A 25,621-nucleotide genomic window follows, 5' to 3' on the forward strand; every position below is an offset into this window, starting at 1 on the left:
AAATGAGAGAAGGGGAAAAAAATTGCCCAAGTTGAATTCACTCATGCACTCACATTTGATAAAATCACAAAAGAAAAAAAAAAATAAAACTTGGAAGATCAAGAAATGAAACACAATTTCTTGAAGAAGATTGTCAATTTACCACTTAGACTCGCAAGTTGCAACCGTGGACATTGACAATTTACCATATATACTCACAAGTTGCAACGGTGGACAAGTACAACGACAAAAAATGAAGGGCTGTCAGTAGTTACTGACCATGAACTACTGGCGACCATCTTCGACAACTGAAAAAGTTTAGCTTAGCGTCGATGATTTAAAGGAAATTGAGGAGGCGGGGAGAGAGAGAGAAATGGAAGATTAGTTAGGGTTTAGGGATGGCAATTTGAACCATTAAAATCGAAAATCGCGGTTAATCGAACAAAACTTGGAAGATCAAGAAATGAAACACAATTTCTTGAAGAAGATTGTCAATTTACCACTTAGACTCGCAAGTTGCAACCGTGGACATTGACAATTTACCACATATACTCACAAGTTGCAACGGTGGACAAGTACAACAACAAAAAATGAAGGGCTGTCAGTAGTTACTGACCATGAACTACTGGCGACCATCTTCGACAACTGAAAAAGTTTAGCTTAGCGTCGATGATTTAAAGGAAATTGAGGAGGCGGGGAGAGAGAGAGAAATGGAAGATTAGTTAGGGTTTAGGGATGGCAATTTGAACCATTAAAATAGAAAATCGCAGTTAACCGGCGATTATGGTAAGACAAAAAATTTGAGGGTTCAGTGATGGTTTTGGTCGAATCGAACCGAAACCGAACCGTTTCCATCCCTATTAGGATTGTGTTATTTCATTGGGCAAAACCATTGGTACAGAGCCACTCAGAGGAGACACGTGAGGTTGGCCCCACACGGGATCCACGGATGATAAAAATGGAAAAAAAAATGTCGACTTCCCGCTTCATGTGTTGTTTGTATGGCTTCTGTGTAGTCCTGTTTTATACACATAGCGAGCGTCCGCCTATAAAATCACAAAAAAGGACCCCAATCGATCGATTCGAGTTGATTTGGATTGTTTCAACGGGTTGGTTTGGATTTTGCCCATCCCCATTTATACTTAAACTCAAAATATTTCCTTATTTGTTAGCCATGCATTTTTTAGAAAATAACTATTTCAAAATATATTTTTTCTCAAAATCTATTTTTAATGAAGCTCAAACAAGTACCAAATACAAAGAAAGCTACTTTTTTTTGTTAATAACATCTATTTATGGTCAAAATAAGTAATTTTTTTTAATTTTAAAGTATAAATAAGTAAAGTAACATAGGAAAAGTACATAGAAACCCAGATTTAATTTCTTTTAAACTTAGTTAAACATGTAACATCACTTATCTTACTACTAAAACAAGTAATATATTTTTACGGGTCATAAGCACAAAACAGTCTTACCTTTCAATTTTATCTTGTAGAATTTCCTTACCTTTTATTTTTTGGTATTTTCACCTTTTATTGAGAAAATGTCATTTTCATCCAATTTCTCAATAAAAAAAAATAAAATGACAAATATACCTTCTTATTTAAATAAAACAAAAAAAAAGAAAAATTAAAGAATAAATTGTAATTATACTCCCAAACTTTTTAAAAACTACAAACGAGTTCAAATAAATTATTAAAAGAGTAATTAGTATAAAACGTCTCTACCTATCAATATTATTGTGGAAAATGTCTTTACCTTTCGTTTTTTTGAAATTTTCAAAATCATCATTTTCATCCATTTTTCAATTAAAAGCTGTAAAATGACAAATATATCCTCATATTTAAATAAAATAAAAAATAGAAAATAAATTGCAACTATAATCCCAAAGTTTTCAAAAGATACAAATAATTTTAAATAAATAATTAAAAAATAAAGTGATTTTTTTTTTCAAATGCTTGTTTTAAATTATTCATTTGAAATTTATTTGTATTTTCTTGAAAATTTTTGAAGTATAATTGTAATTGTTCTTTATTTTTCTTTTCTTTATTTTTGTGTTTTAAAATAGAAGAGTATATTTGTCATTTTATATCTTTTGATTCAAAAATGGATGAAAATGATGATTTCTACAATAAAATATGAAAATAAGAGTGAAAATGTCAAAGAGTATATTTGTCATTTTATATATTTTGATTCAAAAATGGATGAAAATGATGATTTCTACAATAAAATATGAAAATAAGAGTGAAAATGTCAAAGAGTATATTTGTCATTTTATATATTTTGATTCAAAAATGGATGAAAATGATGATTTCTACAATAAAATATGAAGATAAGAGTGAAAATGTCAAAAAATGAAAGGTATGGACGTTTTGCACAATAATAATGAAAGATAAAGACTTTTTTTTTTGCTAATTATCCTTTTAATAATTTATTTGGACTCATTTGCAATTTTTTTTAAAGTTTTGGAGTATAATTGTAATTTATTTTTTAATTTTTATTTATTTTTTATTTAAAAAGGGTATATTTGTCATTTTACATATTTTTATTAAGAAATTGGATGAAAATGATATTTTTTGCAATGAAAATAGGTGAGAAAATACCAAAAAAGAAATGTAAGGACGTTTTATATAATAACATTAAAAGATATCGATTTTTTGCTAATTATCCGTATTTTTATCATTAATCAATAAAAATTAAATATATAATTATCATGGAGTGACTGGAGTCATTTTAAATTAATCAAACATGTATGAAATAAAAATACCTAATTTGATAACGAGTTATTTATATGGAATGAATGTGAATTAAATAAATAAATATGTAATTATTGTGGAATGTCCTCCTATCCGTCCTTGGTTGAGAGTACAGAGGACAGAGTTGGATATAGTGATAGAACTATCAAGAATAACTTTGGAACCAGGTTCATCTTCAAGTCACAATTTGAGATCGTCTATGGCTCAGTTGTTGTCGTTAACGAGGATACTTAGCATGAACAGAAATTGTCGGGTAATGAATAGGGTTGGCAATGGTTTGGTTCAGTCAAAACCATAATCGAACCACCTTGGCCATACCATAACTACACCATAACCACCTAAATTGATTCAGCTCGGCTTGATTCGTATCTCGGTTGGGGTCGTTAATAACCACGAAAATAAATTATTTTTTATAAGTCCAGTCGTCAAAAAAAAAAAAAAAGTCAATGAAAAAAAATATAATATTATGCCAATTTAGCAAACAATATCCCAATTCCTAAATGCAAAATTCAAATTTAACAAACAATATTTCTAACTTCCTCGATCGTCTTCTCGTCATCACCTAAATCTATATGAGTAGGATTTGCATTTACGTCACTTGGACTTTGTGAAGTAACCGGCGTAGATGTTGATGTATCCCCTCGAATGCCTATAACGATATCTCCAACTTGAACTGAACCAGAAGCACTTCCAATTAAAGTGGGGAGAGTCGGAATAGAAGACGCAGGCCGATGGCAAGACATCTCATCACAAGAAAATAAACTTGAATAAATTATGATATTCCAAGTCATTTTTAATGTTTACTTCACCGTAATAGTAGGTTGATCTGCTTTAACACAACAAAGTAATTGACCCATTCTTCACACCTATAAACAAAACAAGGATATGAATATAAATTGAGACATTTAGAAACTCAATTAAAGAAAAGATTAATTCTACACTAAACTTGTACCTGGATAATTTTCAAGTAACGACAAATCTTGGGGATGGCAATGGCGAGCGACAAAGTGCAGACAAGGAGTGGCTAAAGAGTGCAGACGAGGAGTGTTGAATAGCGAACAAAAATACCCTCCTATTTGGGGATTGTGATGGCGAGCGTTAAAGAACACGATGTGGAGAAGATAAAATTGGGGATGGCAAAGACTCAAAGTGCAGACAGCTAATCTATTGTTGAATTTGATTTCAATTTTCCAATTTTTGTGTGGTAGGGTTAGTGGGTAACTAGGTTAGGTTATTGCCTTATTGGACTTGATGGGTCGATAATGGGCCAAAAATTTTGGGCTAGACAAATTATCATAGAAAGAATAATGGGAAGCCCAATTGTCCAATTATTTTAATAGGCAATTCGTTTGGGGTGGGGCGACGACATAAATACTCTACCCGCCCCACCCCGAATTGGATCATTAAAATTAAATATTATTGTTCCATTGGTTCAATTTATCTCACTCCATTCGGTTTGCTTAACCACAGTTTTTGATTTTGACCGTTCGAATTGATAACATTACTAATGAAGGTAGCAGGACACCACGTGCCATGATTCATTGGGAGACCACTGAGTTGGACTTGGAACATCCGGAAACTGAGTTGACTCAACATCAGGGTCGAGTAAAAACTCCCAGATGATAACGTATTCAAATGTTAAAATTGGGATAAACATTTGATGGCCTGTTATTTTCTACATATAACCTGTGAATTTGAAAAAAAAAAATTATATAGAAATTGAAAATAATTTTTTAAATTACTTCATATATTTTCTTGTGCATACTTGATTGAAGTTTAAAGAAAAATTACGTACAACATATAATTTTACTCTTATTGAAGGATAGTATTAAAAATAACAAACTTGAAATTTCAGTAAGATAAATCACCTACGACTACATGTTGTAAAAAGTGAGGAATACATTCAATTCATTGCAAGTCTAACGATGAAAATAATAGCCTAGGAAGATATATGGAAATGGCAAATAATTAGTGTACTAGTAAGCAGACCGAAAATGAACCAAGTTGAAAATTTGGTCAAAGTAATGATACTCAATTGAGCCAAATTTGACTATAGATATAAATTGTTCGCAACTTTTAATAAAAATTTCGTATTAAATATATGAAAAAATCTAGAGTGGCTTTTTCACTTCTATTCTGCCTTAGTTGAAGTTTGCAGTACATAATTGCACAAGGTTGTCAAGTTATTTAGAAGCCAAGTTAATCGAAAAAGAAAATGCTAAACTCTGGTAACCAATCCCATTTCGCAACTTCCTATCATCGAGCAGCCTTGCAAAGGGAGCCTATCGGGGGCACGAGTCTTCTACATACTTTCAATTGAGAGATACAAGCGAGGTTGGTCGAGGTACAATTTAGGCAGACTTGCCTAACTGACAAGGCAATGGAATTTGTATTCCACTAGCACAAGTAGCACTGAGTTTCAAATTACCTTGGAATATTAAGTTGACATTGTTAAGAGGGATTTTTTGACATGGAACTTGTGACCTGTGCATCGGATTGTCAGCTTCCGGTGATGATGCAGTTTCTCGTACATTTTGGTATATGACATCTTTGATTTTCAAGAGTGTTAGACAAATTGTTGTCAAACGACCTCCCGAACTATGATGTAACTCGGTATGATATCTTCTCAATCAGCATTGACCAAGTGATTGAACCAAAAGTCAACTCCTATAGTAATACGGCTCGACCTAAAACCACTTGGGCCATTAGAAACAATCTAATTTTTATCAGTGTTACTAGTGGCTCATTGTAAATGGCCCACTTAGCAACCCACTTTATTATTTATTGGGTTTGGTCCACTCCTACACCCTAATCACAACTTATATATGTTGCTCCCTTTCGGCGTGTCTTGTGTGTGTTATTACATTGGTTCCTTCCTTCGGTGAAGACCGAAGCTTGCTTTGTGCTCTCTTCTCTATGCCTTTTCTTCTCCAATATCTTTGGCTTTTGTAGTCGCCTTTGTGGTTGCAAGAACATATCTAATTTGTATTCTAAGTGGGCATTCCTTGAGCAACCGGAGTTTGGGAATTTCCTCTCAATTTTGTTGGTTTTGGTCACTATTAGAGATTTTGATAAAATTTGAGGATATTGAGCCTCGAAAAACCTTGGTGATCTCATATTCCATATCAACATCTGGTGTCAGAGCTTCCTGTGGTGTTTTTTGGCCAGAAGGCATCTAAATTGCGCCATATCTCTAAAGGTTTCGAACCTAAAATCATCGATTCTAGCCAAACTGATCACCGAACGAAGAAACGGAGGCCATACCCATACTCAGCAAGTAGAGGCGCTCCTCCTTGAATGGCACGTGGTGGCGGTGACGATTGACATTGGCGATATGTGCATCTCCAATTACGGCGCATGTTGGCGAATCTAAAGAAGCTTTCTTCATATAGTTTGTTCGTGTTAATTTTTTGAGCGTACTGATATCGTTAATTTCGTGTTTCAAGCTATACAGAAAATTTTGAACAATTTTACCCATGGACGCTCGATCTGGATCGTTGGTCAATCGCATTAGAATATTTATTGAATCTTTATGGCGAATAGTAGTGGTCCTAAAGTAATATATTCACATCTCTCGATTTTACGAACTTTCAAACATGGTCCAATCGGGTAAATTGGCTTAACCTGATTAAATTTCAACACTAGCTCGTCATCATGTGGGGGTAACAATAGGATTGAAGGTTAACATGTGGTGTAATAATTGCTTATGTTAGAAATTAGAAATTATTTGCCCCTACATGAGTGAAGTATTTATTTTTTGATAAAAATAAGTTTATTACCTATGTGGTATATTCAGTGAAAAATTATTCTAGTTGAAATTGCTTTTGGTTGGCTTATTCTCTAGTTGCACCATTAATTCATTAGAACTCCTAGACTTCACCTGTTTGAACATTCCCTTGATCTGAGATCATGAATCTTACGAATCTCTAGTAATGTAGAATGGTGTATATTATGTGCAATCCTAGGACTAGTTTGTGTGATTTGACTGTGATTCTGTACTTTTTTGAATTGATTCATAAAAATGACTACTCAGGATTTTGATTTGGAAATTTTTAACAGAAAAGATGATTATTCTATATGGCAACAAAAGATGAGAAGTATTTTAATCCAACAAAAAGTTTCAAAAGTCCTTGAAAACAATTTTCATCTGATTTTTCAAAATAACAAAATGAATAAGTCTACGAGCTTGCTTATACTTGAATCATATTCCACTTATCTGACACTATTTTGAAAAAAGTAGTTAAAATAAAAATCAATAAAAAAATTTGGAAAAAATTGGAGGACTTATATTTGCTCAAATCTACTACAAACAAAATTTACTTGAACGTTTTTTCAGTTTTTAAATGAATCCTTCAAAAAATTTTGATAACAATTTAGACGTATTTAACAAATTTGTTCAAGATATTGTTAGTTGTGAAGAGTTAATGTTTGAATCCTATAAGGCTATAATTTTATGTAACGTCATACCAGACACTTATAAAGAAGTTAAGAATACGATTAAATATGGTAGGAATACTTTGATGCTGGAAATTGTCATTGATTCTCTTAGAAGTAAATAGACGGAGATTAAAGTTGAAAATCATGTTAAGAAAAGCAGTGAGATTCACATGGTGAGGGTAGAACTCAATTTAGGCAAAACAGTCATAATGGTTCTCAAAGTGGTGGCAAGACAAGTAGTAATGAAGGTAATAGGAAGGGCAAAGTTAGATCTAGATCAAAATCTATGACCAAAGTTAAGAAATGTTATGACAGCGGAACACGGGACATTTTATAAAAGACTGATATAAAGAGAAAGGTCAACTAGAGGGTAAAGAAAGAGAGATGAAGTAAATGTGCTATCTTCCGTATCCAATGTTGATGATGGTGAAGTATATATGACCACAAGCCCTGTTGTTTATCCTGTTGAATTGAATCTAATTGCCAATTCTCATTTGCATGAGTAGATACTTGATTCTAGTTCATCTTTTTATGTAAAATCACAAAATGATTGGTTTGAAATTTTGCTTGAATCAAATGATAGGTATGTTGTGTTATGTGATAACTCTGCTTATATTGCTACTGGGATTGGTGATATTACCTTAAAGATCGACATTGATTTTATGTATACTTTAAAATACGTTAAATATATTCATGAATTGTCTAGGAAATTAATTTAAGTAAGGAGATTTGAAAAGACTAACTTCTGTGTTAAAATTGGAAATGGTGTTTTAAAATTGGTTGAGGGTGCACTATTTTCCATCAAGGGATCCGAGAGAAATATCACTACGGGAGAAGTGATAAAAGGTTTAAATTCCTTTATTTCTTTTGTCAAAGCCGATCACACACATTAATGACATAATAGACTTACACATGTAGGTATTAAGGGTCTTAAACTCCTTAGTGAAAAGGGTGCTTTTGGTAATGATTATGTGTCTAATTTATCTTTCTGTGATCAATGTATGCTCGGTAAACATAATAAATCTTCGTTCTCCTCAAGTATTCATAAAACTAAAGGCATGCTTGAATATGTACATTCAGACTTGTGGGGTTCTTCTCGTAATCCCACTCGAGTAGAAATAAGTGTTTCTTGTCTATCATTGATGATTACACAAGAAAGATGTGGGCTTATTATTTAAAGGATAAGTCTAATACTTTCCACAGGTTTAATAATTGGAAAAAATAAGTTGAGAACCAAATTAGCAAAAGGATCAAGTTTTGTAACTCTGAATTTGACAATAAATGCAAATATAATAGAATAGCAAGACATAAGAATATTCCCTACACTCCTCAGCAAAACATGGTAGCTGAAATGATGAATATGACTATACTTGATAAAGTGTTGTGTATGTTATTAAGTTCTGGTGTTCCAAAATCATTTTGGGGTGAAACTATCATGACTGCTTATTACTTGATTAATTTGACTCCATTTTCTACAATAAGTGGTGATACTTATGAAAAATAGTTTGGTAAACTAAGTGATTGTTCTATGCTTAGAACTTTTGGTTGTACTGCTTTTTCTCATCAGAGTAAAGGAAAGCTTGAATCTAGAGTTAGCAAATGTGTTTTTCTTTGTTACCTAAAGAGTGTCAAGTGTTACAGGCTATGGGATAGAAGCCAAATGATAGTTAAGATCATTGTGAGTAGAGATGCCACGTTTAAGGAGGTTGAGATGCCTTGCCTTAAAACTGATTCTAAACCTATCAATGAAAAAAAGAAAGGTGAAGAGAGAGATCTGTTGAATGTGTAGTTAGGAAAATTTAGCACATCAATACCTATCATCTTAATGAGGTGGAGACTCAGGTTCAACAACCTTAAGTCGAGAATAGAGAGGAAGTAGTAATAGAAGAACACCCCGAGAAAGAGAACCCCTTAGTAGATTACAATTTAGCCAGACAAAGAAAGAAGACAATTGAGAACACCTGGAAGATTTGGATACGAGTTTGAGTTAGCTTTTGCTCATACTAGCTATGAGGAGCTAGCTAATAGAGAGTCAAAAGCTTTTAAGGAGACAATAAAGAGTGAACAATCTGATGAGTGATTTAAAGCAATGAAGAAGGAGATAAGCTCCTTAAAAAAGATTCATACTTGGGAACTAGTACATAAACCTAAGAATAAATTTACAGTTGATTGTAAGTGGGTTTTTAAGGTTTAGGAGGATACTAGTTCATCTAAACCCTTAAACTTTAAAATTAGGTTAATGAAAAAAGGATACACACAGAAAGAGAGGATTGAATATAACGAGATTTTTTCACTAGTTGTTAAGTACATTACTGTTAAGGTTATGTTTGCATTGGTTGCACACTTTAGCTAGAAACTTGAACAACTTGACGTAAAATTTGCTTTATTACATGGTGAACTTGATAAGCAAATATTTACAAATCAACCAAGAGGATTTTAAGATAAACCAAAACCTGATCATGTGTGTTTTTTGAAAATGTCTTTATATTACTTAAAGCAATCACCTAGACAATGGTATAAAATATTTGATTTCTTTGTACTCATTATAGGGGATCAAAAGAGCAAGTTTGATCACTACTTGTATTTTCAATAAGATGAAGCTAATAATGACTATTTGTTTTTATTGCTATATGTGAATTATATTATCTTAATTGGCTTATCATTCAAATGGATAAGTAAGATAAAAATAAAAAGTTAAATGGTGAATTTGACATGAAAGATCTAGGTAAAGCCAAGAATTCTAGGTATGAAAAATGAAAGAGATAAGCCAAATTTTACTTTGTTTTTGCATCAGTTCTCTTATGTTTAAAAGGTGTTTAAAGGATTTGGCATACATGATTGTAAACCTATTGCATCACCTTTAGCTAATCACTTTGTATTATCTAAAGATTAAATTCTATGTAATGAAAAAAAAATAGAGTACATGAGTAAGATCCCATACTTTAATATGATTGGATCTATTATGTATTTGATGATCTGCACCAGACTAGATTTAGTTTTTCTGGTTAGTACCTTCGTAGGCACATGTCTAATCCAGGTCTCGAGTATTGGAAAGCCTTAAAATTGATATTAAGGTATTTAAAGAAAACTAGTTATGTGAGTCTAAAGTTTGGCTTTAATGAAAAAGGTACGGAATTGAAAGATTTTATAGATGCAGACTATTCCAGAGATAGAGATAATAGAAACTCTACTGCTTCCTATATGTTTACTTTGTCCAACTCTTATGTTAGTTGAAAATCACAATTACAACATATAAATGTACTATCCACAACCGAATTAGAATATATTACTACCACTGAAGCAATAAAAGAAGCTTTGTAGGTTAGAGGTTTACCACATGAATTATATGTTATAAATGACTATGTGGTAGTATATTCAGATAGTCAATATTCTATTCATCTGTGCAAAATCTTGTCTTTCACGAATGCAGCAAGCACATTGATGTTAGGCTACACTTTATTAGAGGTATTGCGTCACAAGAAGTGGCAAGACTTGAAAAGATACATACCCAATATAATCCCTCGGACCTGGGCACTAAGGTGCTGTCGTTGGTAAAATTTAGAAGTTGCAACCTTCTAAACATAGGTGAAGGCAATTAATTCCAATTTTATGGGTTTTCAATTTTGGAAGTGTTACTAACAAGTGAAAATGTTTCTTTGCAAGTCCTTTGACAACAATGTAGAGGTTTGTTAGGCAAATTATTGTCAAACGATCTCTCGAGCTATAATGTAATTCAATAGTTTCTCAATCGGCATTGACCAATTGAGTGAACCACAAGTCAACTCTTCATACTAATATGGCTCACTCAAAACCACTTGGGCTATTGGAAACAACTTGATTTTATTAGTGTTTCTCATGGTCCATTTCCCAACTCCTTGGATGGCTTATGGTGAATGGCCCACTTAGCAACCCACTTTATTATTTATTAGGCTTGGCCCACTCCTACACCCTATCATAACTTATATATGCTGCTCCCTTTTCTTTTCCTATATCCCTGGCTTTTGTGGTTGCCTTTGTAGCTGCAATAACATTCCTATTCTATGTTCTAAGTGGGCATTCCTTGAGCAACCGTAGTTTAGGAAATTCCTCTCGATTTTATTGGTTTCGATTTTGGCATTGTTAGAGGTTTTGATAAATTTTGGGAATACTAAGCCTAAAAAAACCATTGTGATCTCATATTCCGCATCAATAAAGAGAGATGGTTGTAGAAAGAAACTCCAAAAAAGAAAAATTAGAATCGACATTCATATTGATTTTAATCATGATATTGTTGAATAGAATCGAACCTTGCTTGATTTCATGCCATAACTCACTATAGGGTTCTCAACCTTGTCCATAATTATGTCCTGGAAAAGCATCATTGAATCTCGGCTTGGATCCGATGGTGGATATGATTTTATTCTAAGACCATTTGTTGTACCTAGTAATGTGCAGTTTTTTACGATGATCCCTTGTACATCCAATTCTTTAGGCAATTTGCACGCTGTCATTGTCAGCATCAGAAACGTAATGCTAAGGTTTTTTTGCACATAATAAGGAAGAAAAGATAAGAAATTGTTGAGGTTTATACCTAATGCCATGTCCAGGGCCACATATTATCTGGTTGATGGTAACATTGTTGCTTTGTTGACCAATGGAGATAAAATTGTCTTTTGATTTAGTGATAGTTTGGGATATTTTGGCACTAGTCAATTGACTTATCTGCATTCGATCGATGTTTAGACTATCGACAGGAGACATTATGCCAAGTTTTTTTATTAGGAATTAGTACTAATTCCGTCAAGATGAGTGGGACGCAAAATAACTTAAATTGAGAAGAAATAAATAGAGCAAAAATTAATAAGTGCAAGTGACACAAGAATTTACGTGGTTCGACAATCGTGCCTACGTCCACAAACCCAATCCAATTTTTTTTACTATATCAACAAGAGAAGAAAAAGAATACAACAAATACACTCTCTGTATGTTATTTGTCTACGCAAAGGCAATCTCTCAATTTTCTCTCGTTAATTTTCTGCACAAACTAAAGCCTAACTGCTTCTTACTTTTGTGCTTTGCTCACTGTCTCTTGTGTTTTCACTCAACACTTTTCTTGCACTTCTCTTTGCACATCTATATTTTTGCTCCTGCTTTGACCTCGAATTTATAGTGAAAAACTTGCCACCCTCATTAATTGTAGATCCATCATTTTCAACAAAGGCAACATTTCATTAAATGCATGGCAAAATTTTTTTTTCCAAAAATACGGCTGCATGTTTGCAAGATTTTTCCATCCATATTGTTTTGTCAACATTTGCTACCACCTTTTGACAAAAAGTGTTTGACACACATGAAAGTTTGTGAAGCCTGAGACTTAGGCTCCATTATTTCAACATTTTTATGCCCTGAACAGATATATATTAATAATGTACATGTGGAATCCAATGATGTTTATTGTATTGATAGACTTCACTTTGGTGAAATACAGAGATTACCAAAAACACAAACATTACAGTTAGTTCAATTTTCATATCAAGAACCATTATGTTCGAAAGTTAGTAAATTAAGAAATTCTTATAGTGGGTAAGCGTGTGCAGTCAAGATTTTTTTTGCAGTCATTATATTGCCATAAGGACTGGCCTTGTTTTCACATAGTTTGGAAATATCTAGTGGAGTTAGGAGCCTGGATCTCCTATTGAAATTACAAGATGCATCCATGCCTTAATAAGTAGAGACAAATAAATTGAATTCCAGTTAATCTTGAGAACTTTTTTTGAATGAAATCCTAAAGCAAGCACAAGAAGTAAAGCTTCCTTTAGGCTTTGCATAATGGCCATTCCGAGATTCGTCTCATAATATTATCAAATAAAAAGCTGGCAAAATAGAAAATATTTCCTGCAGTGAGAGGAAAATTTTTTATGCAACTCTTTAATAATAATATGAAATAAACCTGTGTTCTTTCTTCCCTTTGGCCAGGGTTGGCACCAAAGTTCAACACGTTAAAATTGTTTCACCACCACGGCTTATATGCAGTGGCGAATCCAGGATTTTGAGTCAGATCGGGCAACCGTTGACCGTCAACTGTCCACTACAATAAAATATTAAGAGCTCGTTTGATGTACTTTTTTTTTTGTTGCAAAAAAATGCATTTTGGAATAGTGATTTGATGAAGAATAAGTGGTTAAAAATAAGAAAAAAAATTGAGTTTACATGTAATATTATTTTATTAAAGAATGTATTGTTGAAAATAAAAGAGAAAAATGTATTCTAAAATAAATGGGAATTAAATAAGGCATAAAATTTAAATATGAGAATTATTTTATTGAAATTGAACATATATAATTTTGTTATAAGAATAAATCGTACTCACCAAATGACATTGTTGCCAAAATTTATAAAATTCAAAGGAAGAGCAAGGGTTCGAGTACAATTGCATTAAAACCACTATAATTAATATATATCAATTTGTTAAATCTAGTGTCACAAATCAGTACGTGACATAGTGGTCAATCTCTTAACAATTCTAAGAAGATGTCCAGGTTTGAATCCCCTGATCCCTATTCGAACAATTTTTGGTAAAAATTGAAGAAGCAAAAAAATCATACAATAAATTCCTTGTAAAAGGAATCGATCCTGGGACTTGGAAGAAGAAAATGCCGCCCCTATCCAAGTTGGCTTGAAGGAGAGTTTGAATTGAAAGTGAATATCAGTAATATAACCTTAAAAATGTATATGTTCTCAACAAAAAAAATAGTTGCCGACGAATCTAACATGCGTGGCTGCGGGTGCTAGCCAGGTGCTAGATCTGCCAGTGCTTATATGACCACTAGGACCAGCTAGAAGTCCACCACCTGGGCATTGCAAGAGACCGGAGCTAAAGTCAAATTGAGGACTATGATTGTTCTAGCTCAACTCTCCATGGTCATTGAGGGCTGAATATTTTTCTTTTTTATAAATTATCTGCTCCTACCCAAGATTTATTTTTTATTTATTTATTTTTTTATTAAGGGTAAGAGATATCTTTGAATGTTCTTTTTTTTCCCTCCCTTTTTACTGGTATAAAAACATTGCTAGCAATAATCCTATAAATGTGGCTGTTCTAACTCTTCGGAAATGAATATTAAACCAGCCTAAATTTAGGATTTTTTTATGTCCCTTCATGTTAGAAAATAATGGTATTCTCCAATTTAACTCAAAATATATAATTTGTAGGCTATTTCACAGGAGGATTTTAAGGGGTTTCCCTAATATTTTTTTCTATAAATGACAACTATGCTTTGTTATGGTATAATATATAGTCAATGGCTATTAGAACAGTCAGTGAAGACCAAACAGCAAATGCAAAGCACTAATATAAATCATGCAAATAAAACAACGTTACAAAAACTAAATTTAGCGAGTTTATAATTAGCAGAAATAGAAGATTATAGTTTAATTATATTAGACTCGAATCTAAGGGCACAGCACGCATTTCATGGCTTCCTGATTGTGAGTATCAGAAAATGTCTTGTTTACTCATATCCGATGCTTTCTTACAATCTTCTATAATTAAAACCCCACCATATATTTTTGGCAGCCTAGTTGCAGTCCATAACAACTTGTTTTGTTGGATCAACCAAATATCTTCCTTTTTGATTTGGTTTTTGGGTAGAATATTCATGTCGTTGGCATTTTTGGAGAGTAGTAGGACCCTTTGATGCAGCAGATTTGGCAACTATTTAGCTGTATATATATATATATATTTTAATGTCTAATTTATTATTTCATTTTTCATTTAAGTCAAGAGCTATATAAACGGATAATAATATGATCTATCTTAAACCAATATATTGAATCAATCTAAAAAGAAGAAAAGAGAAGAGAAGAAGAAGAATATAGAGAGAACCAAAATCGATTGAGCAACGAGAATTAGGGTTTACAATGAAAATAAATATAGCTTTTATACTACTACAAGGAAACCTAAAAATAATAGGAAACCTAAAAAAAGGAAATTAAATATTTTGCAAAAGAAAATAAATATAAATTTGTATATTAAACCCCCCCCTCCTCAAACTCATGATGCTAAAGCAAGAAATAGTGAGAGTTTCTCACACAAGAAGCGAAAACGATGAACCGGATGAGACTTAGTGAAGAAGTTTACAAGCTACAACGATGAAGAAATAAAGGGTAGGAAAATGGTGCCAGTTTGCAGATGATGATGAACTAGATGACAATCAATCTCAATATGTTTTGTGCATTTGTGGAACACAGAGTTGTGAGAGATTTAAATAGCACTAATATTATCACAATACATGGGAGTTGGGGAAGAATGAGAAACACCCATGTCTGCAAGTAACCATCGCAACCACACAATCTTAATGGTAGTGGATGTCATAACTCGATACTCTGCTTCTATAAAGGAACAAGAAACAATAGTCTGCTTCTTACTTTTCCAAGAGATAAGAGAATCACCCAAAAATACATAAAAACCAATAGTGGACTTGCGATCAATGGGGTCGTTGGCCCGATCAACATCAGAGTAGGCACGGAACAATAAGGATGAGGTTGATGGAAACAACAAACTCTAAAAGCATGTACCACAAAAATAACGCAAAATACGAACAACTGCTACCCAATGAACTGTAGTAGGAGCTGAAACAAATTGAATAACAATGTGAACATCATAAGCAATATCAGGACGTGTGATGGTAAGATAAACTAGACATCCAACAATAGTGTGATACAAATTGGGATCAGTTAATGGTACACCGTCAGAGGATGAATATCGAGCGTTGGACTCAAGAGGAGTATCATCAATTTTAGTATTAGTAAGACGGGCATGCTCAATAACATCTATAATATACTTGGACTGAGAGATAAAATAACCTCTAGGAGAACAACCAACTTAGATCCCCAAAAAATAAGATAGTGTACCCAAGTCCTTCATTTCAAAACGATAAGGCAATTCTAATTTCAAACCTGCAACTCCATCAACATCACCACCAGTAATAATCATATAGTCAACATGTAGCAATAATAGAATGTGACTAGCTGAAGTGCATCTAAAGAATAAAGCGGAGTCATGATGACTAGATATAAAACCAAGAGAGCTAACAACAGTGGAAAATTTCTCAAACCAGGCATAAGGTGCTTGTTTGAGGCCATAAAGTGCCTTCTTGAGTTTACAAATAAATCCAGGAGAGTGAGAAAGACCAGGAGGACCATCCAAACCTCTTCTTGAAGATTTCCATTTAAAAATGCATTTTTGATGTCCAATTGAGAGAGACTCTACTGACGAACAGATGCAATTACAATAAGTGTATGAATAGTGGTCATCTTGGCAACAAGAGCAAAAGTCTCCTCATAATCCAAACCACACTGTTGATTAAAACTTTTAGCAACTAATCTAGCCTTGTGCATTTAATCGAACCGTCTGATTTGGTTTTAATCTTATAAACCCAACGACAACTGATAGCATGTTTACCTGAAGGCAATTCAACCAAATCCCAATTAATTGTCTTGTGCAAAGTAAAAAGTTCATCAGCCATAACTTGTTGCCAAAGAGGATCCAAAATAGGTTCTTTATAGGAAGATGGTTCAACTAACTTATGAATGGATGTTAGAAAACAACAAAATGACTCAGAATAATAAGAATAATCAAAATCAGATAACTAAGTGGACTTACGAATACATTGAGAATAACGAGGAAGAGATGAAACAGGAGTTGGATTAACAATCTCAAGCGGTACTTGGTAAGCCTTAGAAGGAGGAGGGGTAGCATGATCTGAAGCATGTGTACCTGCAGGATATGAAGAATCAACAGTACATGGAGTATGGAAAGGTGGATTGTTTATATCATCAGAGAATGGATCAATATGAATGAGGTCAGTTTTAGTCACATTATGAGTATTATCAGAAATAGAGAAGAACGGAATGTGCTTAAAAAACACGATATGATGAGAAACATATAATTTATTATTAATGGGATCGAAACAGCAATAACCCTTTTGCCCTTACCCATAACCCAAAAAAACACAAATAGCAGAGCGAGATGTCAACTTATTATGTTCTTCAGGACGAAGAACAAAGCAAGTACAACCAAAGACTCTTAACGAGGAGTAATCCGGAGGATTTCCATACAATATTTTAAAGGGTGATAAACATGAATTATGGTAAGATGGAATCTTATTAATTAAAGAAACAGAAGTAAAAGCTTCTTCTCCCCAAAACTCACTGGGAACTTTGGCAGACAAAAGAAGTGAACTAGCAGTTTCCACAATGTGTATATGCTTTCGTTCAACAACACAATTTTGTTGTGGGGTATTAGTAAAAGAGATTTGATGAATTGTGCCGTCAAGAGCAAGTAATTTAGAGAATTCAGATGAAGTATACTCACCACCAAAGTCACATTTAAAGCATTTAATTACAGTTGAATGTTGAATTTTAATAAGTGCTCTAAAGCATCGATAAATAGAAAGAAGTCAGATTGTCGCTTCATAAGATAAACCCAACAATAATAACTATAATCATCAATAAAGGACACATAATATCGAAACCCTCCTTTTGTAGCAACAAGAGCAGGTCCCCATATATTAGAGTGAACAAGATCAAATGGTGCAATAGAATGAGAAATGCTTAGATAAAAAGAAAAAACAGAAAATTTTGCTAATTTGCAACCACTACAATCAGAAATATCATGAGTTTGTATATTTCCCAATCGACCTTTAGAAACTAAAAATTTTCAAACGACTAGCAAAAACATGTCCAAGGCAAGAATGCTACAAATAAAAATTAGAAGACGATGAATTCAAAGAAAAAGATGACAAATGAACACCAGAGGCTACAATGTGTGGTGGTCTTAAATTGTCCAGAACATATAACCTCTTTGTCTATGGTCTATCCCAATCAGCTTCTGAGATTGAGGATCCTGCACATGACAACCAGTAGAAAAAAAACTGAACTAAGTATCCAGAATCACACAAATGACCAATAGAAATAAGATTCAAAGCAAGAGCTAGAACACAATAGACATTCGAAAGTGACAAATTATGTGTATTAACTGAACCAACACCTACTCAAGATAATGGTGTACCATCAGCAGACATAACAGACATAGACGAGTTAAAGGGACGCAAGTCATTAAAGAATGAATGGTTTGAAATTGTGACCACAATTTTTTCTATTATTAATCAAAGACATCAGATTTTTCTTCAAATGTTCATGTATTTATCTTTGATCTATAATGATTAACACCAAATTCTTATACTTCCGCTACATCACCTTGTATCATATATTACGAGTTTTGCAACTTTCATTTTTATTCAAATTTAAAATCCCTGAAAGTAATGATAGTTCTTTTAAATTGAATACATCAAAATAATTTCTTTATACTGTTAAACATTGCTATAGTTCAAGATGACTTGTACAAACGTAACTCACGACACAAGAAAATAAAACACTTTGAATCTTAAAATATGTTTGACTAAGGTTTATACATTATTTATAATTAATCAAATTGTTTTCCATTCACATATTTTGTGAAATCCGTGCATACGACTCACTTATGATTTATCAATCATTCAATTTTATTTATTTATAATTGTAAACACTTTTCAAAACATGAATCACATTTAAGAGATAGAGATGGTGACATGCAATACCACATCAATAAATTGTTAAACGCTGCTATTGTTCAAGATGACGTGTACATATGCAAATCACATGACACAAAATTTTAAACATTTTGAATCTTAAAATATGTTTGACTAAGATTTAAAAGTTGTTATAATTAATCAAATTATTTTTTATTCACATTTTACGGGATTAATGAATACTACTCACTTATAATTTATTTGCCATTCATTTTATTTGTTTATAATTTAAATTATTTGTAAACACTTTCTAAACATGCATATATAGAGTATAAAGTTAAAGAACACAAATCACGTTTCAGAGATGGTGATATGCAACGCCATGTCAATAAATCATTTGTATGGTCAATTCGTTGAGGGTAACAATACTTTATTCATTTTTAGTTGTAATGATTTTTTTAGCACCCGTTTGGTGAGGATTAAATTTATTTTTTGAATTTTGATAAAAGTTGATGAAAATTTAAATATATAATCAAAAAATTGTGAATTCTATAAAATATAATGTTAAAATTAATTATTAATTTGATTTAAATTAAAATCAAAATTTTAGTCGATTTATTGATACTAAAAAGACGAAAAACACAAGATTAGATTTTAGCCCTTGTTTGTTTCCTATTATTTACTCATTAAAATGAAAAATATGAATGTTATTCATCACATCAAGTCATAACATTTGAAAATTTATCTCCTGTATAAAATTTATAATAATTATATTTTTTTATTCTTATTTTTATATTAATGTGGCTCAAACGGACTTAATCTATTTATTGATACTAAAAACACGAAAAACACAAGTAAATACATGTACTTTACTTTTCAAAAAGGCTACTGAGTTTTCTGCACGTGCATCATATGAGCTAATGGTTACTGTTATCAATCCTCCGTTTCTTTCGCACGCGTATAATTGCCTTGTTCCACCCGTTAAATTCCCATACAATTCCATCACCATCCCGACCATTTACGATCATACCTTCTGTTAGCCGGAATCGAGAATTCCGGTGAATTTCCAGCATGCCTTTAGGCGAGTCCTTCGTGCTACCACTCATTCCTCAACCGCCGGAAAAATTCCCTTTCGGACTCAAAGAGGAGTCCGATTTTGATCAAATCGTCTCTCCTGATGGTCTTGTCTCCATCTGCGGTTTCGGTTCTCTTCTCTCCGGTCCGTTAGATCAGACCAATTGAGTTTGTTATTTATTCACTTTATTCTTTCCTTATTAATGAAATTACTATTAAACGTCGCTTGCAAAAAATAAATTGTAGCTAAAAGTAAAATTCAAGTAATTCGGATCAGATGTTGGCTAAATATAATTTTTGGACTGGTGTTTTTATATGTTTGTACAGAGAGGAGCGCGAGGAGTACATTTCCGTACTTGATAAACTTCAGAATGACGAAATTGAGTGGCTTTCGGAGAGTTTTTGCTCATGTTGCTCCGATTTTCTTTGAGCATGGCATTGCTAAACCTGAAACCAAGGTGCTTTCTTAATTTGTTGTTTGGTGTATTAATTTATTGGGGTTAGTCACCAGTGGGCACCGGTTATTTGCTCTGATTATATATTGGCTAAATAGAGTGCTACTGTTCACAGAGGGATGTTTAAATTTGTATTGATGGTTGCTGAGACTATTAAAAAATTTGATAAATTTCTCTATCAACAGCATTTTTGGCACCACTGGATTGGGAATTTAGAAGTGGAATTAAGAAAACTAAACTAGTTAATCTAGTAAAATTTTGATATACTAAGCAGTATTTTCTTGCCTTTTAAAAATGGATGTTTCTGATGATTAGAAATTTTCCGTTTTATCTGAACTTTTCACAGCACTATTAATGATTTGGTAAAGAATCGCAGTTTTTTCCCCTGATGATGCAGTTGTATATTTTTACAGGAGATATCAAGCTTGAGTGTGGAGCCATGTGAAGGTGAAACCCTTGTAGTTACCACTTTTGAGATTCAGAGATCAGAGGTATAACTCATAAGATACTAGTCAGAAGAAAAATTTAAATTTTTTGTGCCTAAGAAACTGTTATTAACCTGTTTCTTGCTTGGCAAAGTTAGATACCAGCCTTTATTGAAAGGGAGCATGAGTTCGAGTTTTTAGCAGTGAGTGATGGCTTACTTATTTCTTAGTTTCCATAACGTTTAACTCACTTTTACATATGTCTGCACATATAACAGATTACGGCACTGGTAAGTTGTAATGCGAGTATTTATTGTTGTGTTTAGGTGATACCAGAAACGTTTAATGGGTTGTTTTATACGACTCCAGCGGTGAGTAAGATTAGACTATTTTGTGGTTGGCTATGATATAATTGACTCTGAAATGAACAATGATCATATCTGGCATTGATGCAGGTATTATGCGCACGTTACAGTGATAAAGAGTATTTTGAAAACAAATGCAAAGGTAATTTTTTTACGTCTTCACGAGCATTTATTTTGTTCATTTTTCATAGGATATCTTGTGCAACTGTGTTTGTGTGCAAATAGGTTCGACCTTGTATTTATAATATTGGATTGAGATGAGCTGCAGGTCAATGTGAAGTTAAGACTATAACCAAGTTTCTTTCTCAACCACAACTTCCATTAATCCAGAAGCTGAGATTATTGGCATAGAATATCTATTGAATGAATTTCCGATATGTTTAGTTGCATTTGCTATTTTATGTGCCATCATTGGATATTGATTATTAATTTTCGAGATATCTGGGACAGGAAGCAAAGAGATTTTCTTTCAGCGGTATGGACGATATGGCATAGACAAGATTTGGGCAGACAATATCTTACCTTGTCGAGTTTATCTCAGGCACTGGTTAGTGCTACTTAGTAACATTTATGTGAATTTATTTTCTTTTCAAATTTTTGATTCTTTGACTATGAATGTACATCCCTCAAGAAGAAGTTGCATTGCAAGAAAGACGATGCTCTAACACTGTTCATAACATGCGCTTAATTGCAATCATTCTCGGTGAAAGCACCCTTTGCTTACACATAGCTGAAAAATGTGTGGAACTACTTTTTGCAGTGTCTTGGCAGCAAAGAACCTTGGTGATCTGGCCTACAATAACTTCTTGGATCATACTTTTCTTGGGGACCGTAAAACGACCATTCGTGAGTACTTGGCTACTACCGGTTCGGGCATAATGGAAGAGGAGCCTCCTGAACTGCTAAAGTACCATTATGGCGGTTGACAATAACTAGCTCTAGAGTAGCACTATTTATATTTGGCACAACTCTAGGTTGAATGGAGAATGAATGAGCAGAAATGCAGAAATCTCTTGTAATAACAGTTAGCTTTGCTTAGATAAAATTCTATAGGTATCTATCGTCAATTTATTTAACCCTGATAGTTTCTGAATGAGAGATCAACCTGTGATTTCAAGTTATTCGTGATCATTTTCATCCCAATTTTCATCTGTTTTGCTGCTGATAAAAGCTTGCATTCTTAGCACGTACTCCAAAATTTATTTTACAAGTTCGCCCGTTTCACTTTTTTTTTTAATTTATTAATAATTATTTATTTAGTATTTTATGTAGTAGTAAATAAATAAATTATTTTTTTGATAAATGAATCATTAAGAATGACAGAAATGAAGAAAATAATTAAACATTATTTATTTGGTGTAATGTGTTGGAGATAATTTTTAGTTTGGTACAATTTGATGCAACAATCATACTACTTGTACAATGAATTTGACAACAAATTTGACCGTGTGTGAGTTGGTAGACATCATATCCATTAATTTGAAAAACTTTTTTTGAATTCTACACTAAACACATTGTCAAACTTATTATACAAATTCCTCGTACAGATAGATTAATTCTTGATGCAAAGCTTATCTCAAATTTTGGTGTAAAGTTGAAAAAAGTCTTAAGAGCTTTTATATTTTCTTTTCTTCAAGTGGAAATTACATAATACTAGGTGTTTAAAGATCCATATTAAAAAATCAGAGATGAAATTTGATTATTCATAAATCAGGTCATTATTTAATATTAATAATATTATTACAAAATGAATTAATCATCTCTCTCTCTCTCTCTCTCTCACATACCATTTAGCCCCCATTTGACCTTCATTACCTGAAAATGAAAATGGGAGGAATAATATTTTTTAGAAAAATGAGCGGTTGAAAAAGAAGGAAAAGTTTTCTATTTACGTGTAATATTATTTTATGGAAGATTATGTGGTTGAAAATAGGAGAGAGAAAAATGGAATGTAATGTAATTGAATTGAATGGGGATCAAACAGGGGCTTATTTTCTTCTCCGGCCACTACACAATTTCTCTCCCTTCCTGTTAATTTTTTCATCACCAGTGCGAATACAAGTGTTGTTGCCAGATTGTCACTTAGATCATTATTCTATCTTCTTCCAATCGTCGCGATGGGCGGCGCTTATCTTCATGTGCAGTGGCTCTCTATTCATAAGCTACACGCGTTGCTTAGAGTGCCGCCCTACAAGATTCTAAGTTGACGATAGCAGGATGGAGATCGGGTCAACATCTAAACGAGTTTTGTCTAGATGGCGAGGTCAACGTGAGGTTGCTAGTGATCTTGATCCCAAAATCAATTGCAACAAGAAGTTTGTAGGTGCACGATTCTTCTCCACCGGTGACAATATGGTTGTGTTTAGGCATGGGCATGGTTCGGGTTGGTTGGTTTTGAGTCCAACTCGAATCCGAAACTAACTTGATTGGTTTGAATAAATTTCAACTTAAATTGATTCAATCAAGTCGTTGAAACCGAGTCAAACCAAGCCTAATTGGTTTGGGTCGGTTTGGAATATGTGCGAGTAAAAAGAAAAAAAATAATTTGTCTACCTATATTCGGTTAAAATATTTGTTTTTTTATACATATAAATTTTTTTCTTGCATAATGCATATAAATAATATATATAATGTAAATGGTAAAGAATCAATTTTTCCAAAATCATCATAAATACAAATTCGATAGTTATCAACAAACAATTACACCAAAATGAAAGCAAGAGTACAATTTAAAATTGAAGTTTTAACACTTCTTGCTTTATTTTCTTTTGATATATATATATATATATATATATATGGTAAACAAATTATTTGAGACAAATTTATCTTTTTGTTTTTATTATTTTGGTTTTTACATTTAAAAAAGATGAATTTTAAAAGACCAAAAATAAAAAAATATTTATTGGTTGTGTCGGTTAATTAATAGGTTGGTTGCTTAAATCGAAATCAACTCAACCTGACTTTTTAATGGTTAAAATTAATTGAACCAAACTAATTCTTTGATTCAAACCAACCCAAACTAACCTAAATCGATTTAGTTTGATTAGCTTGGTCAGTTTTTCGTTATTTATTTTTTTGCCCACCCCTAATCGTGTTTGGGAAATTGTGCTTGGAAAAGTGTGTTTGTGTGATGGATAATTCAGTGCAAGGATGGAGAAGGGTGCAAATGTGGTGGGTTAGTGGGTTTAGATATGATTGGTGGTGGTGGTGAGGTAGTGATTTTTTGGTGATCGAGGTTTTGTGTTGTTATTGTTGGCGGTGGCGGCAACGGGATGAATAGTGTTTGTGATAAGCTATTTTGTTGATTTGTGACCAAGTATTTGTACTGGATCAGTATCGAGATTGGGTGTATGTAATCAACTATTTGGTTATTTGTGACTAAGTATTTGACTGTGACCTTAAAATTCGATAATTTGTGATCAATTTAAAAGTCTGTAATGGACATATAAACTTTAATGTATAATTATTTTATTTTATTTTATTTTATTTTTTTTTTATATTTGTGATCAATGAATTACACTTTGACCTATAAATTTTTTTATTGTGATCAATTAATTTTATAATGTGCGATCAATAAATGAGTTGTGACCTATGATTACGTACTTGTGACCAGTAATTCTATAATTGTGACCTTAATATATTTTATTAATAAAATATTTATAATTAAATAATTGATACCTGATTTTTGAATTTTGAAATTAAAAACTTGAAAATTGAATTGTTCATACTTTTAATGCATGATTTGTGAATTTTTCCCTTTCTTCAAACTGCATTAGTAGACAAGCCAATGTGAGCCATGTGCCTCAAGCCTGAGAAGGTTCATCAGTAAAGCACAACTTTCCCTGTTTGGATGCCCGTTTTTTGAAAATCAATAGTCTCTATTATCGTCGCCATTGTCATCACCGCCGTTGGCCCATTAGTTCAATCCAAAAGGAATAAAAAAAATTCTAGTATTTGAAGGGGAAATGGAAATTAAAAGAACTAGAGTTGGGGAATCGAAGAAGAAATATATTAAGATTTGGAGTTACATCTTAAATGGTTAACCCCATTAAGAGCAGTAATCCAAATTTTTATAAATTGGTCTATATTTTTATTTTTATTCGATGTGAAATTTTTATCCCTTAACATTTCATCGTAAGATGGTGACTCGTTCAAACAGACAAATTTTAAAATCCGTGCATTCAAACTCTTATAAGTTGGTCTATGTTTCACTTTTATTTGATGTGAATTTATTTATTTATTTTTTTTTTTTTAACAAAATAACTTTGATTACAGTAATCTACTTTATATGCAAATGCTTTCCAAGCTATAGATACAAATACTGTACATCTATGCTGTACAAATGTGCGTATGAGAGAGGAGAGAGATTTGAAGGGTGTCAAGAATAAAAACAGCCTAATGCTAAACGCCAGAAAGTTGATAAATGACTGTATACGGTTTTATCGTAGACAAGCAGTCTCTCTCTCTCTTGAAGCGACATTTTCCCCCCCGAACCAAATCGTAATAGACTGAATTTGAGCAAATTCGAAGAAAGTGGTTCAATTCAGTTCTTAAATTAAATTGGGTAATGAATATAAGTAT

At 32.6% G+C, this 25,621-nt stretch overlaps 1 protein-coding gene across 3 annotated transcripts; it reads left to right on the forward strand.

The window, feature by feature from the left end:
- The first annotated feature begins 19,614 nt into the window (after window positions 1-19,614).
- On the forward strand, window positions 19,615-22,171 carry LOC111384070. 3 transcript variants are annotated; one of them, XM_023008290.1, is made up of 8 exons: window positions 19,615-19,940; window positions 20,123-20,253; window positions 20,664-20,741; window positions 20,834-20,878; window positions 21,002-21,046; window positions 21,131-21,182; window positions 21,491-21,587; window positions 21,801-22,171. In XM_023008290.1, exons 1-8 carry the CDS (start codon window positions 19,793-19,795, stop codon window positions 21,964-21,966), a joined length of 762 nt encoding a protein of 253 aa, XP_022864058.1. In that variant the 5' UTR covers window positions 19,615-19,792; the 3' UTR covers window positions 21,967-22,171. The 3 variants fall into 3 exon arrangements, with proteins under 3 accessions (XP_022864058.1, XP_022864059.1, XP_022864060.1); XM_023008292.1 differs by having other exon boundaries at window positions 19,620-19,963; XM_023008291.1 differs by lacking the exon at window positions 21,002-21,046.
- Window positions 22,172-25,621: the final 3,450 nt, after the last annotated feature.

This window comes from Olea europaea, unplaced genomic scaffold, assembly GCF_002742605.1.
Source record: "Olea europaea var. sylvestris unplaced genomic scaffold, O_europaea_v1 scaffold2835, whole genome shotgun sequence".
In the NCBI taxonomy this organism is placed as follows: Eukaryota; Viridiplantae; Streptophyta; class Magnoliopsida; order Lamiales; family Oleaceae; genus Olea; species Olea europaea.

What these genes read in the sequence shown, in the direction of transcription:
- LOC111384070 (XM_023008290.1), top strand. Translation starts at nt 19,793, where the DNA reads ATGCCTTTAGGCGAGTCCTTCGTGCTACCACTCATTCCTCAACCGCCG. An exon ending in TTGAGATTCAGAGATCAGAG is followed by an intron (nt 20,742 to 20,833) that starts GTATAACTCATA and finishes TGGCAAAGTTAG; the next exon opens with ATACCAGCCTTTATTGAAAG. An exon ending in TGTTTTATACGACTCCAGCG is followed by an intron (nt 21,047 to 21,130) that starts GTGAGTAAGATT and finishes GCATTGATGCAG; the next exon opens with GTATTATGCGCACGTTACAG.